The 12,834-nt window shown below is 40.4% G+C and overlaps 1 protein-coding gene across 2 annotated transcripts in view; it reads left to right on the forward strand.

Annotated features, from left to right (window-relative positions):
- The first annotated feature begins 3,163 nt into the window (after nt 1-3,163).
- Nucleotides 3,164-12,834, forward strand: part of RAD50 (RAD50 double strand break repair protein) — a 39,917-nt gene continuing 30,246 nt past the window's right edge. The window contains exons 1-7 of one of the 2 annotated variants that reach the window (XM_090064874.1): nt 3,164-3,228; nt 6,359-6,542; nt 7,171-7,254; nt 8,520-8,671; nt 10,063-10,248; nt 10,412-10,616; nt 12,367-12,495. In XM_090064874.1, the coding sequence (XP_089921000.1) occupies nt 6,414-6,542; nt 7,171-7,254; nt 8,520-8,671; nt 10,063-10,248; nt 10,412-10,616; nt 12,367-12,495 (885 nt within the window). In that variant the 5' untranslated portion in view covers nt 3,164-3,228; nt 6,359-6,413. Of the gene's footprint in view, nt 3,229-5,218; nt 6,047-6,358; nt 6,543-7,170; nt 7,255-8,519; nt 8,672-10,062; nt 10,249-10,411; nt 10,617-12,366; nt 12,496-12,834 lie in introns of those variants that run through there. The other variant, XM_090064875.1, reaches the window with a different exon arrangement.

Genomic DNA, 12,834 nt, shown 5'->3' on the forward strand with positions numbered 1-12,834 from the left:
TAGCTGCTGGCTGCAGCCACTTTCCCATAGCAAGGGCCCCTCTTCTCTACCAGCCTGTCCCTGTTTCAGAATGGAAGGGAGGAAAAGGAAAAGAGGGAGCTCATTTTAGGGGTTCTCCAGCCATCGCTGGAGACTGGTATGGGTGTATTGGAGCCCCTCACCTCAGATGAGCTCCAATACACTTGCCCCACCCTCCATTAAGGGCTGAAGAAACCCCAGACTGAAATGCCTCTGCTCCCTTTCCTCCTCCTCTTTTGAAAACAGCTCAAGGTGCTGGGGCAGGGCAGACATAAGTTACAGATGATGCTATATTTTGAACTGCCTTCATTTGACCCCTCATGCAATGAGTTCAGATTTTCACCTGATTGGCCACTTTTAAGCAGCCTGCAACTGTGCTTGCTCATGTCTATAGACCATTTTCTGTGACCACTCAGGTGAAAATTGTCACTTCTGTCTGCATTATTTTTCTAATTATGCAGCTGTTTTAAACTAAGATAAATAATTCAGACTGAATCTGATATCTTCTTTATGCCAAGAAAGAATATCTCATATTCAGCTAAAAAGTTCCATAGCAAGTAGATTTTGTGGCAAGAAAATAAAAAGGGTCTTTAATAAGGCATTTAGTTTTCCAATCTTAGATATACTTGGAAGCAACATTTTGTTTCTGTTTTTTCTTTTAATTTAATTGAGGGTGGGGTGAGGAGAGACAGAATCTGTTGGGGTTTTTTATTTATTTTTAATTTTACCAGATACATGGTATTAGTAGTTCTCATTCAATTGGAATTGCATAGAAAGGTGTTTTTTTGTTTTGTTTTGTTTTTTGTTTTAACTCACTGGGCAATAAAAAAAAAAAGTTGGGGCTTTTGTTTGCTTGCTTGTTTATATTTTAATAACTCAAACAGTTCCAATATTAGTAAAAATCAACTTTGGGCTGACACCATGAAACACTTCAACCTACAAGAAGTTTTTCAGTCATTAGCAACTGAGAAGATGAATTGTAATAGATATAACTATTTTTAGTGTTTAGGTACAGAAAAATTTGCCATACTGGATCTTATCAATGGTCCCTATAATTTGATACTTTATTTCCAACAGTTGTCAATATCACATGCTTACATTTCTGTAACAAACAATTATAATATTCTGTGCACATGGGACATTTTCTCCTACTTAATAAAAATCCATCTATGTTGGCTTCTATACTGCATCACCATGATATTTGAGCATATAACTATACAGTGATTTGTATTACCGTCCAAGATAAAAGATGTTTTTTATATATGAGGATGTAGAGCCCTTTATAATTATTATTTTTAATGCAACAGATATTTGTATTCTGATTTAAGTTCTTATATCACACCCAAAGTAGAGGTATATTTAATTTAGATGTCGAATCCTTTTGTGAATCACCTTATGTCCTTGGCTTCAATACCTTATGGCACTGGAGTTCTCAAGTTAATTATACTAAATTTTAAATGTTGCATCCAATGTGAACGTGATTTTTTTTTTCCCCCGGCCTCAAAAATAACCTTAAAAATAACTGTGCAGTAAACTACACTACCAAACTGTATCCTAATCCTGCACTATGTGTTAAAGTTCTGTGGTGAGTTTTTGTAGAATTGTAGGTTTTGGTTATAGACTATTTTTAGATTTCTTAGTGTCATAAATTGTAGATCACTCAACAACCTGAAAACCATTTCCTGGATCATGATGTCACTGGAAGAGAGGTATATTACTTACAGTACTATGAGCAACATAATGAACCACAATTCTGGAAAATGTCCCCTCCCAAGCATGCATGATTTCCAAGAATATGATTGGGATCACAGAGCAAGTGAGCATGCAACTAAAAATAAAACTTGTTACTTTCTCTTTGTTTTTTTAGCTTGTACTTTTAAATATGTATGTAATTATTACCAGCAACCTGTTACTCTGGTCAGGCTGTTGTCAAAAGGAAAGGTTCTGAAAGTAGGCAGACTAAAGCATACTCTGATCTTCAGAGAGTGTGTCTACACAAGACACTAAAAGCACAATCGACTAATTCTACTGTGCATTAGCACATCATGGTGAAAGCCATGCTAATGCATTAACACATAGTAGAATTAGTCTACTGCACATTACCATCACCTAAAAGATGTGTGCTGGCCCTACTGCATAGTACCGCTGATTATGGTGCATTATTTTGTACTTGTTATTACAGGTACTAAACTAAATGCACCATAATTATGGCTCATTAGAGTACATATAGACATGCCCAGTAAGTATTCTACAACCGACACACAACCCCAGTCTACGGTGCTGATTTTCTAGACAAATTCATATCTGTGGTGAATGGAGTGCTCTTGGGAAGTGGGAGGTTGAGAAAACAGTAAGATTCCTGGGATATTTTGGTTCCAGCCTATGACGGACTTGAAACATTTGTAAGAGGAAATTGAACAAACTGGACAGAAGCCACTCTAGGATTTGGAAGAGATGCGTCATGTGTTACTTGGGCTTCAGAAACTGCCTGCTGTTATTTGGAGCAAGCTAAAGTTTAAGCTAACTTCACTTACTGGCCAAAATAGTGGGAGATCAAGTTTTGAAATGACTAATTAAACATCAAGGAAGCAGTATATAATAATCTAAAATAATAATTTTAAAAGCTTTAATACATCCATGTGCAGGTATCCCTCCGTAAGTGAGACAAGCCCCAGCCAGCACTAGTAGCTGAGCCAAGGATGGCCCAGAGTCAATGGACCAATTAGCCGTGGAGAAATAATAATAATATAATTATAAATAGGTGTTATGGGAGCTACATTGTGGAAAACTGCATATTTTCTCACGATTTTTCCCTACGTTTATTCCACCGTCCGCTTGCAGCGGTGAAAAGAGCGAAGGGCGCAAGTGAGAGGACGAGCTGGAAAAAAGGGACAATTCAGAAGGAAGCAAGTGTCCTATAAAGTATTTCAAAGAGTCTTTGTGAGCAAAGAACAAGTGGCAAAAACGAAGCTGAATGCAAGGCCTAGGGTCGCCAGCCCTCCAGGCTCGCCCTGGCGCCGTAACTCTCCAGGACGCTGCGGAGTCACCAAAGTGACGCGTGACAGGACACTGCAGGCCGCACCGGAGCTCACAGAAGCCCGCTGGCGCGATTCAAAGGCAGCCCCGCCCCACTCCCACAAGGCCCCGCGCGCGGGGCGGCGCATGCGCAGGCGGACGAGGCCAGGCAGCGGCGGCGGAGCGCGCGGGAAGGTGATGCAGGGGACTCTCCTCCCGGGCGAGCGCAGGGGCGCGGGTTCCCTCGTCTCCAGGGAAAGGCCTGCGCCGCCCGCGCCGTAGATTCCCCCGCCCGCGGGGAACTTCCCGCCCGGTGCCGCCTCAGGGGGAGATGCAGGACGTCCTCGCCGCAGAGGCGGGCAAGGGGGGGGCGGGTGCACCTTCTAGACTGACTCTTCCCTGACCCCGGCAGTCTGCAGGGTGCAAGCCTGAGCCTGGGGCTGCCAGGGGTGGCCTCCACTCAGGATCACAGCCTCTAGAGAAGCAGGTCCTTGGCTCCCCTGGGGCAGGTTTGGGTGTGTCAGGACTGCAGGTTGGGGTGCGAGGTCAGGTGTATGTCAGGGCTGCAGGTTGGGATGCAAGGTCTGGGGAGTGTCAGGGGTGTGCGATCTGGGGTGTGTGGGGTCTGTCGGCGTCCCGTGCAGAGTTTGATGACGGTTTGGGTAGGGATGATGCTGTTCAGGCAGGCGACTGGACAGGGTGACCTTGGGGGGGTCCCTTCCAGCCCAACTCCTCTGTGACTGTCTCGCTGCAGAGTGACCTCATGCCCTTCATCCCTGCAGCCCATCCTCCAGGCACCCCTGGCCGTCCCCTCCAGCCAGTGACAACGGCCATCCCCATTGCCACCCTTGCTCTTTCTGTCTCTCATTACCTTCTCTCTTGCCTCTTTTTTAATTCCTGGAGTATAAATACAGTGGAGTTGCATCATACGTGCATCTAACTTATGTGAATTCATCATATGCGTATGCCCCGGAGTGCCAGTTGTTTTGGATTCACTCTGCAGCTGCCCCCCACAATGCTTTGCACGGGGCCAATAGCCCTGCTGGGAAGCTGTGCACGCTGGCAGGGCAGGAGTTTTGTGCAGGCTGCCTTGGGCAGGAGAAGCTGGATGGAGGAGGGAGCGGACTGTACCACTGGGTAAGCCCCCCAGCTCCCCTCTACCCCCAGCCAGCTTCTGGGACCTAGCATGCATGCAGCCTGCAGCACTGTGCACAGGGCCAAGCAGCTATATTGGGAGCAGCCCTGCTGGGAGGCTGTGCACGCTGGCCAAGCAGGAGTTTGGTGCAGGCCAGCTGATTTTTTAAGGGTAATTTTGACTATACACAATTTTTGCCTTGCACACTGACTCTAGAACCTAACCCCTGCATAAGATGAGACTCCACTGTAAATATGATTGACTGTCAATGAATAGTTGTGGGGGAAAGAGTTGTTTTACGCGTGGCTGCAGTCCTGTAATGACTCCATGTGGGTTGGCCCTTTTGTCCATGCAGCCCTTCAGAAGACGGGGTAGATAGGCCTCTTTATAGGCTAACAGTCTATTTGTAGATATATAAGATATGAACAGATCTCAGTATAGCTACAAGGGTTCATCTGCCAGATTATAGCTCTGTGTTTGTAAAGCATGCTGAGTATTTTCTAGTTTCTAATGCAGACAATATATTTAGAGGTAAGGATTTCTTAGTGTGGTATCTTTTAATGAACCAATGTAGTTGGGATAAAATTAGACAAGCTTTTGAGTGTAAGATGTCTTTACTCCAGTCTCTCAACTACATAATTGGTCCTAGTAAAAGTCCCCCTGACCCCACCCCAGGAAATCCTTGCCTTTTGTGTAATTTCTGGTCCATCACAGCTATAACATCACTTATATTACCAGAAAATATTTAAAAGCATTAGGCCTGATCAAACAAGCTGGTATGTCGCATCATAAACACAAATAGTGTAAAATAATCTTTGTGTACTTCAGGTTTTGGTAAGGCATGTTGAGGATTAACAGCAAAGTTTGGAATTTTTCAGCTTCCAAGCAAAGTGGTGCTGGCTCCTACCTTGGGGGTCTTAAGGACAAGGCTAGACAAACACCTTGCTGGGGTTGTTTGACCCCAGTACTCTTTCTTGCCATTGCAGGGGGTCGGACTTGATGATCTACTCAGGTCCCTTCCGACCCTACTAACTATGCAACTATGAAGAAAGGTGTTTTTCCGTAATTTTGTTTGCTGACTCCTGAGCAAAGCCAGCAAAACAACCCAAACTTCTAACTCAGTTTTTAGGTGAGGTTAATTCAGTATTTTTTGCTAGAAACTTAGCTTGTGGGCTGTATGCAGCCTACGAGGGGTTAAAGTGGCCTGTAGGACTTGTTGGCATAGCCCTGGGTACCCAAGGGGTAAACATTATTATTACCTGCCCCTGAGGAATTTGGGGTCTTCTGTCACTGATGGAGACTCAAATCTGTGGCAGGAGAGAAGCAGGGCCAAGTGGTGGTGGCATTTGCCCCCTGAATTCTGGAGTTACATCAGTGTAGTGGCTCCAGCAGTTATATATCACTGCCCTGCTACCAGAGGTCGTCGTCTGACCTGTGAGAAGCCCTATGGTCTGGATCTGGTGCACAGCGCCAAATAAATGGTATAACCCTGAGTAAGGTCATTTTATGTGTGAAGGGAATAACACTAAATTTCTTATCGTGGCCTGTATTATCTGACATTTTAGAACAGAAAATCTCTAAATGAAGATTGCCCTAAAGGTATAACTACAAGACGGACTATAATCCACATCTTCACACATAACAGAGGAATCATATTGCTTTCTTCAATTACACTTTTTTTCTTTTTATGTTGCAAGGTTTTGACGGAGAACATAGGTCTAGAATCAAAAGAAAGTAGGGCTGGAAGGGACTTCATGGCGCCATCTCTGCTCCAGTTCCTTGCTCAAGGCAGGATTATCCATGACTAAATTATTCCAGTCAAGTGTCTAACTCTTCTGCTCTTGAAAATTTCCAGGGATGGAGATTCCACACTTCTAGGTAGCCTGATTCAATGCTTGATTACCCTCAGGCAGAAAGTTCTTGCTAATCTCCAACCTAAATTTCTTCTGCTGCTATTTGAGGCCATTGTTCCTAACCTGTCCTCTACAGCCACAGGAAAAGCTCCATCCTATCTCCATTCTCTCTGTAATCACCCTTCTGGCATTTGAAGACTATGAAATCCCACTCAATCTTTTCTTCTCCAGACTAAATAATCCTAGTGTTTTTTTTTAAGCTTTTCCTCATAAGTATGGTGTTCTGGCACCTCGATTTTTTTTTTTTTTCCCCACTAAATTTGCCTTTATTTTACAGGATTTATGAAACTTAAATTCCTGGATTCAGAAAAGGAGAAAAATATTTCGCAGAAATGTCTAAGATTGAGAAAATGAGCATCCTTGGAGTTAGGAGTTTTGGGGTAGAGGACAAAGACAAGCAAATTATCTCTTTCTTGAATCCCTTAACCATTTTGGTTGGACCAAATGGTGCAGGAAAAACGGTAAGACTTTTACAAACACAAAAAGGTATAAATTAATCAAAAGCTCATCATGTAAAGAATAATCATTCATATGAATTGGAAGGCAAAATAAACCCCACTGACTGACATAACATTCACATAATTTTGGCTTCACTTTTCAATGATTCAGCAGCAAGCTTCACAGTAGGCGTAGGGGGCTGTCAGCATGTATTATAAAATCAAAGCCTTATTCTATAAACAGGTATTAGGGTTTGGGATTTTATTTTTGTTTGGTGTTTTACAGTGTGTTTAGAGCTTTAGAAGTTAGAAAAATAAAGGATGTATTAGATAACCTAATTCATAACTCCTCCAGTTCAGGATTGTGCCCTCTTGTACATTTATTAGTATTTTTGTTCAGTATAGTTTTAACATGTCAAGCCATGGAGTCTGTATTATTTCTCTTAAATGACTATGCCATATTGCTGAATTATTTTATCATCATAAAATTTTGTTATTTTTGGAAGGAATACACTTTACATTACTTCTTTTTTTTTTTGCTTGTCATTAAGCTTTTTAAAAATATATTTATGTTACTGTGTTCTCTTGATTCTAACATCTTGTTTGTTCTCCATTGATCTTACTGATGCAGATTTATTTTAATTTTCCATAGACTATCATTGAATGCCTTAAATACATATCCACTGGAGATTTCCCTCCAGGTACCAAAGGAAATTCTTTTGTTCATGATCCAAAGGTAAGAGACATGGCAATTTGTATGTCTAAGCACTACTAAAAATATAGAATGAACTCTGGGATGAGAAAAACCAAGGACATTTCTGTAGAATATAATTAGATAAATTAACTATTCTACTTCAATTAAAAAACTGAAGGAATAGGAATCTAAGAGAGGGCAGAAAGAAAAAATGACATAGAATTTGTTTTTAGCATTTTATATGACTTTTCTTGGTTTGTTTCCTTATACTCTTAACCCTTTTAACTGTTGATTGATCTACAGTTATTTATTTAATTTTAACTTTATGAAAGTTTTCCACACACGTGCCTACACAAAGTGCCAAATAAGTCTACTTGTTAGCTAACACCTTTGAGTAACATGCTAAAAACTGTGTTTAGTCCCAGTGTAAGAATAATCAGTATCATTTTCACTTATTATATAGTTTAAAAATTTTAGTTGCCAGAAAACAATTGTATGCTAGAATACAAAGTGCACGGTATAACCATTTTTTATCATGTCTGCTCATACAGAGCATCTGTATCTGTACATATAATGTTTCCAATGCATTTCCTTCCCTGTCATTGATAAACTAGAACACTTGGATTATATGGGTTTAAACATGGTCGTGTTGTCAGTGAGGTAACCTTTTTGTAGTTGCGATAATGATTCATTATGCAATAAACCTACAGTTGAGAACTTGGCTTTCTGGATAATTTAGGATGTGATCCTAGCTTTGGCAATATGTAGGGGGTGCACGTTGATGCACGTGCACCCCCTGAGATTGGACACTGCTGGTGGCACCTGTGGACGATCACCGCTCACCACAGGCGGCATCTGCGGGTGATTGCAGGTTGGCGCTTGCCACCCCCACCCCTCTCGCTGCCAACACTGCTGCAGTTGCCTGCAGGAGCTCCCTGCTCACCACTGCCACCCCCTGCCACTGCCCCTGGGAGGCATGCAACGTTCATGGGTCCTAGTAATACTGCACTTGTAAATAGTTCCACTGAAAAATGCATGTTTTTGTCAGTTTTGGGAGGACACGCTTCATCTGGCCTGGAGTGTTTGTCTTTTAAGATATGGTAAAAAGGATAATCAAGTGTGAGCTTTGCCTCAGGACCCTGGAAACTGACCTCAGTGTGAGGGGGGCGGGGAAATTGCGTGAAATCTTGGCCTCACTGAAGCCTCCCATTGATTTTAGTGGAATTTCATCCCTTGTGGTGGAATATATGATTGTATGCTCACAGATGTTTCCTTTTGTATAAAATCGTTTTTGGTCACTGTTAAAGGTCGCCAACGAAACAGATGTCAGAGCTCAGATTCGACTACAGTTTCGTGATGTTAACGGAGAGCTTGTAGCTGTCCAGCGATCCATGGTTTGTACCCAGAAAGGCAAGAAAACAGAATTTAAAACTCTTGAAGGTGTAATTACTAGGACAAAGTAAGTGTTTTAAACATTGTCTGTTGAATTGAGCTTTCATTTGTTTTTTTTTCTTGCATCTTTATATGTAAGGGTTCCGAGGTCCCGTAGATGCATGTGAAAATGTGTTATGAAAGTGGTAGTATGTGAACTCTGTTTAATTTCCTTCATATTAGTGGTGGAGGAGTCATTTGGTTGATAAGTGTTCTGGTTATAGCCCATTCTGTCTCTTGTTCAGCCCCCCCACCTCTGATAGTTTTTTAAAGGAGTGTTTATTTAGTGCTGCTCAGTGTGGTTTCTCTCCCTCTGCTGGTTCTGTTAACCCACTGGTTTTTCGCTTGTGGTCCGCAGACCCCTGAAGGTCCATAGACTATGTCTAAGGGGTCTGTAAAACATTACTGTGATTGATCAGAAGTATGTGGATACCTACACTTACAATTCAAAGGTGTCTGCACCTCCATTAGATATTTTTTAGGGGTGTACAAATGAAAAAAGGTTGAAAATCACAGTGCTGACCAGTTGCTACTGTGTAGATGAGGGGTTTCAGCTGCAGGCAGTCTTCCCATGCTGCTGTAGAGATGAGCAGTGACAGCAACTGGGTCTCAACACCTAGCTGCCTCTGACCTGGGGGTGGGTCATTGTGCCTCTAGCTGGAAGAACTTGCCTACCTGTGATGTAGACAAATACCATGACATTGAGGCAGCCGTTCCTAATCTGTAGTATGCATACCACTGGTGGTACACAGACAACCTGTCAATGGTATACATTAACAGAGTTTTTATAATTACTTTAATAGCAAAAATTTGCTAGCAGTACTTAAGGTTGTATCATTTTAAAATGGTGGTGTGCAGTCTATCAGTTTGGGAACTGCTGCGTTAGGGAATTAGGCAGCTGAACAAATGATATCAAGTTAAAGGGTGGGTGGGGAGAGCACATCAGTTATTTTCTACATTTGCTTCTATCCTGTAGTAAGTGGAACCAAATCAAGGGAGCTTATTCCTGAATTCTACTCAGTGGAATAGCAGTAGACATATGAAACCAGTTACTGTGGAGGATGGAGCGACACTGCTTCTCACCTCTCCTTGCCCTTGTGTTAGTTTGTTTGGCTGTATATACCTAGAGTTACAGAAAGATGTTTGAAATAATGATGTGCTATGTAAAAAATCATTGTGCTGGAATTGATACGTTTATGTTTAAAACGGAAGAGTGAGGGGAGAATGAAGGGAAAAATGCGTTTATCACTTGATAAACTTTACAACTTATTTTTTTCAAGTTTAAGTTTTATTGAAGCAGGTAGAGTGAAAAAATTAATATTATATAAAAATTTATTTGTTTTAAAATAGAACTACCGTTGTCTACAGCAACCAGTGCTGTTTTTCTTACTGTGTACTATTTTAATCTATGCAATATAGGCATGGAGAAAAGGTCAGCCTGAGTTCCAAGTGTGCAGAAATTGACCGAGAGATGATCAGCTCCCTTGGTGTTTCCAAATCAGTAATTAATAATGTCATTTTCTGCCATCAAGAAGATTCAAACTGGCCATTAAGTGAAGGCAAAGCTCTGAAACAGAAATTTGATGAGATCTTCTCAGCAACAAGGTTAATTTCTTCCTACAACTAACTTAATTATAGTAATATATTTCTTTCCTTTACTAGTTTAAATGTTCAGACAAAAACATTTACAGTGTTGGTTTCATTCATTGATGAAGTGTCTGTTCTGACAGAATTTGATATTTATTCTTTCTTGGCTTTCTTTTTAAAGGTATATTAAAGCACTGGATACTCTCCGTCAGGTGCGTCAGAAGCAAGGCCAGAAGGTAAAAGAGTGTCAAACAGAACTGAAGTATCTAAAACAGAATAAAGAAAAAGCACGTGAAATTCAGGATCAGCTTAACAGTAGGGAAACTCAACTGGCTGTTTCTAAGGAGAATGTAAAATCTATTGAGAATCAGCTTGATCCTCTAAAGGTAATTTAGGTTCTATGACTATGCAATTAAAATCATATTGTAATATTGTACTTGGGCAATAAGGGAAAATTAAAGGTTAGTTGCTATGGGAATTTCCTTACTTTTGTTTGATTAAAATCTCAAGCTTAATTTTTCATTATCAGTGTGATGTAGGTTGTATATGCTCCATGCATAATGCCAGAGTTTAAAGGCTGTTTTATACTTTCATTATCTGTCATAAGTATGTATAAAATTTTTATTCAGAACTGTGGTGGAAATGATCTGCTTTTATCTTTACACCATCTTGGATCAATTTGAATACTTCTTAAATGTCTTAGGCAGGGAAGATTCTTAAATGCATTTACTTTCATTTGGGGGTTTCCAGCCAAATCTTGAAATCAGCATCTCTTTAAGATGTCTAGTTTGTAATAAAACTTTTTTTTGGTTGAAATTCATAATTTTCAACTCGACTATTCAGCAGCTGTTTTTTGAAGATTCATTACAGTATCTACTAGATGTCATAGGAGGGCAAAATTTCTTGTTACCTTCCTTCAAATAATCATTAAAAAGAAAGCACTAAAAGGGGGTGTTTAATCCATTCTCCCACTCTGAAAATGGTTTATTTGTACCTAGATCATTCCATTCCTGACCATTTAACCCATGGTAGGGATAGGATTCCATAACCTCATCATGTAACCTGGTTTGTGCTTAACTGCTCTTTATAACAAGGAGGTTTTTTCTAATATCTAAATTCCAACCTCCTAGCTGCACTTACCTGCCTTAATTACTGTCTCATACCTCCTTGGTGGATATAGAAAGCAATTTATCACGATATACAGGAAACCCTCACTATTCGCAGTTTCAGATATTCGCGAATGCCAAACCCGCATCTTAAATACACTTTATACACTTACAGGAGCTCCTCGGGAGCTCTGCGCTTGCTGCCGCTGGGCTCCTGCCACTGCATTCCTGCCGTCACTGCCAGAACCATGTCCCCATCCCCCCCCATCGGCTGAGGGCAGATTTTGGCATTCACGGGGGAGACAAGAATGTGTCCCCCACGAATGGCGAGAGTCACCTGTACTTATAAAATATTTTTACTTTATTTGAAGATTGTTGTCATGTTTCCCTTTAGTTCTTCTCATGTTCAGTTTGGGGTCCACTATAACCCACAAATCCTTTCTGTTCCTTATTTTCAATTTGTTATATAAACACCAGTCAACAAAAAAAATCTGTATAAAAAGTGTTTCTTGACTTTTAAGAACATAATACCTATCACCTACTTTACCCATGTACCATGGCATATCATATGTCAGGGCTACAACTAATATAAATAAATATAGCAGTTGTTACACCTGTAGCTTTTCTTTTGAGTAGATCATTATGTGTTTTTCTGGAATGTAGTTCTCTAACAATATTCTATAAAGTAGTGCTTGGTAAATGTAATTAAGACAAGTAAAATGCATTGCCCACACTACTTTTCCGGGCAAATATTTGCTATAGTTGCTATTGCTGTAGTCCCTATCAGAGAGGAGTTTGTTTTCCCATTATTAATGAATGAGGAGGTGTTCCACAAGGCACTGTCTTGCTTAATAAGAAGAATATATTATGAAAACGTTTGAGAACCCTTGTCCTGTGGTCAGTGATTGTTCAGAACTTTTATGAAGGTGTTCAGTATAATCTATAATGTAATATATTTGAATAGAAAATATAAATGTAAGACCCATAAACTAGTAGAGCTAGTTTACTTTTAGTATTCTCTCCTTTTTAGACTCGTCTGGCAGAAATTGAACGGAATCTTATAAAAGTAGTGGGACTTGATAATGACATTAAAGCTTTGGACAGCAGGAAGAGACAGATGGAAAAAGATAATCAGGATTTACAGCAGAAGATGGAGAAGGTTTGCCGTACAAATCCCATGTTACCATTCTTAGTTCTAAAAAATCATAAGCTATATATTACTGACTGAAATATAGATTTCCTATAGAATAATACGCATAGAAAAAAAAACCAACTTGTCTACCTGCTCCTAACGTAACATTTGCTTGAACATTTTGCTTTTGTTCTATTAGTTGCATGTTTCACACAATTTTAGCCAAGATGATTGCAAGACAGGGAACCAAAAGATGTGAATTCTTTAATGTAGTCTTTGAAGCAGTCTTCAAAACAAAAAAAAAAGATCCTTACAAGTAAAATCCCCAATCTGCAAAGTACTTAAGCATATGAGCAATGATTTTTA

This window comes from Crocodylus siamensis, chromosome 10 (assembly GCF_052110815.1).
Source record: "Crocodylus siamensis isolate JL-2025a chromosome 10, ASM5211081v1, whole genome shotgun sequence".
In the NCBI taxonomy this organism is placed as follows: Eukaryota; Metazoa; Chordata; order Crocodylia; family Crocodylidae; genus Crocodylus; species Crocodylus siamensis.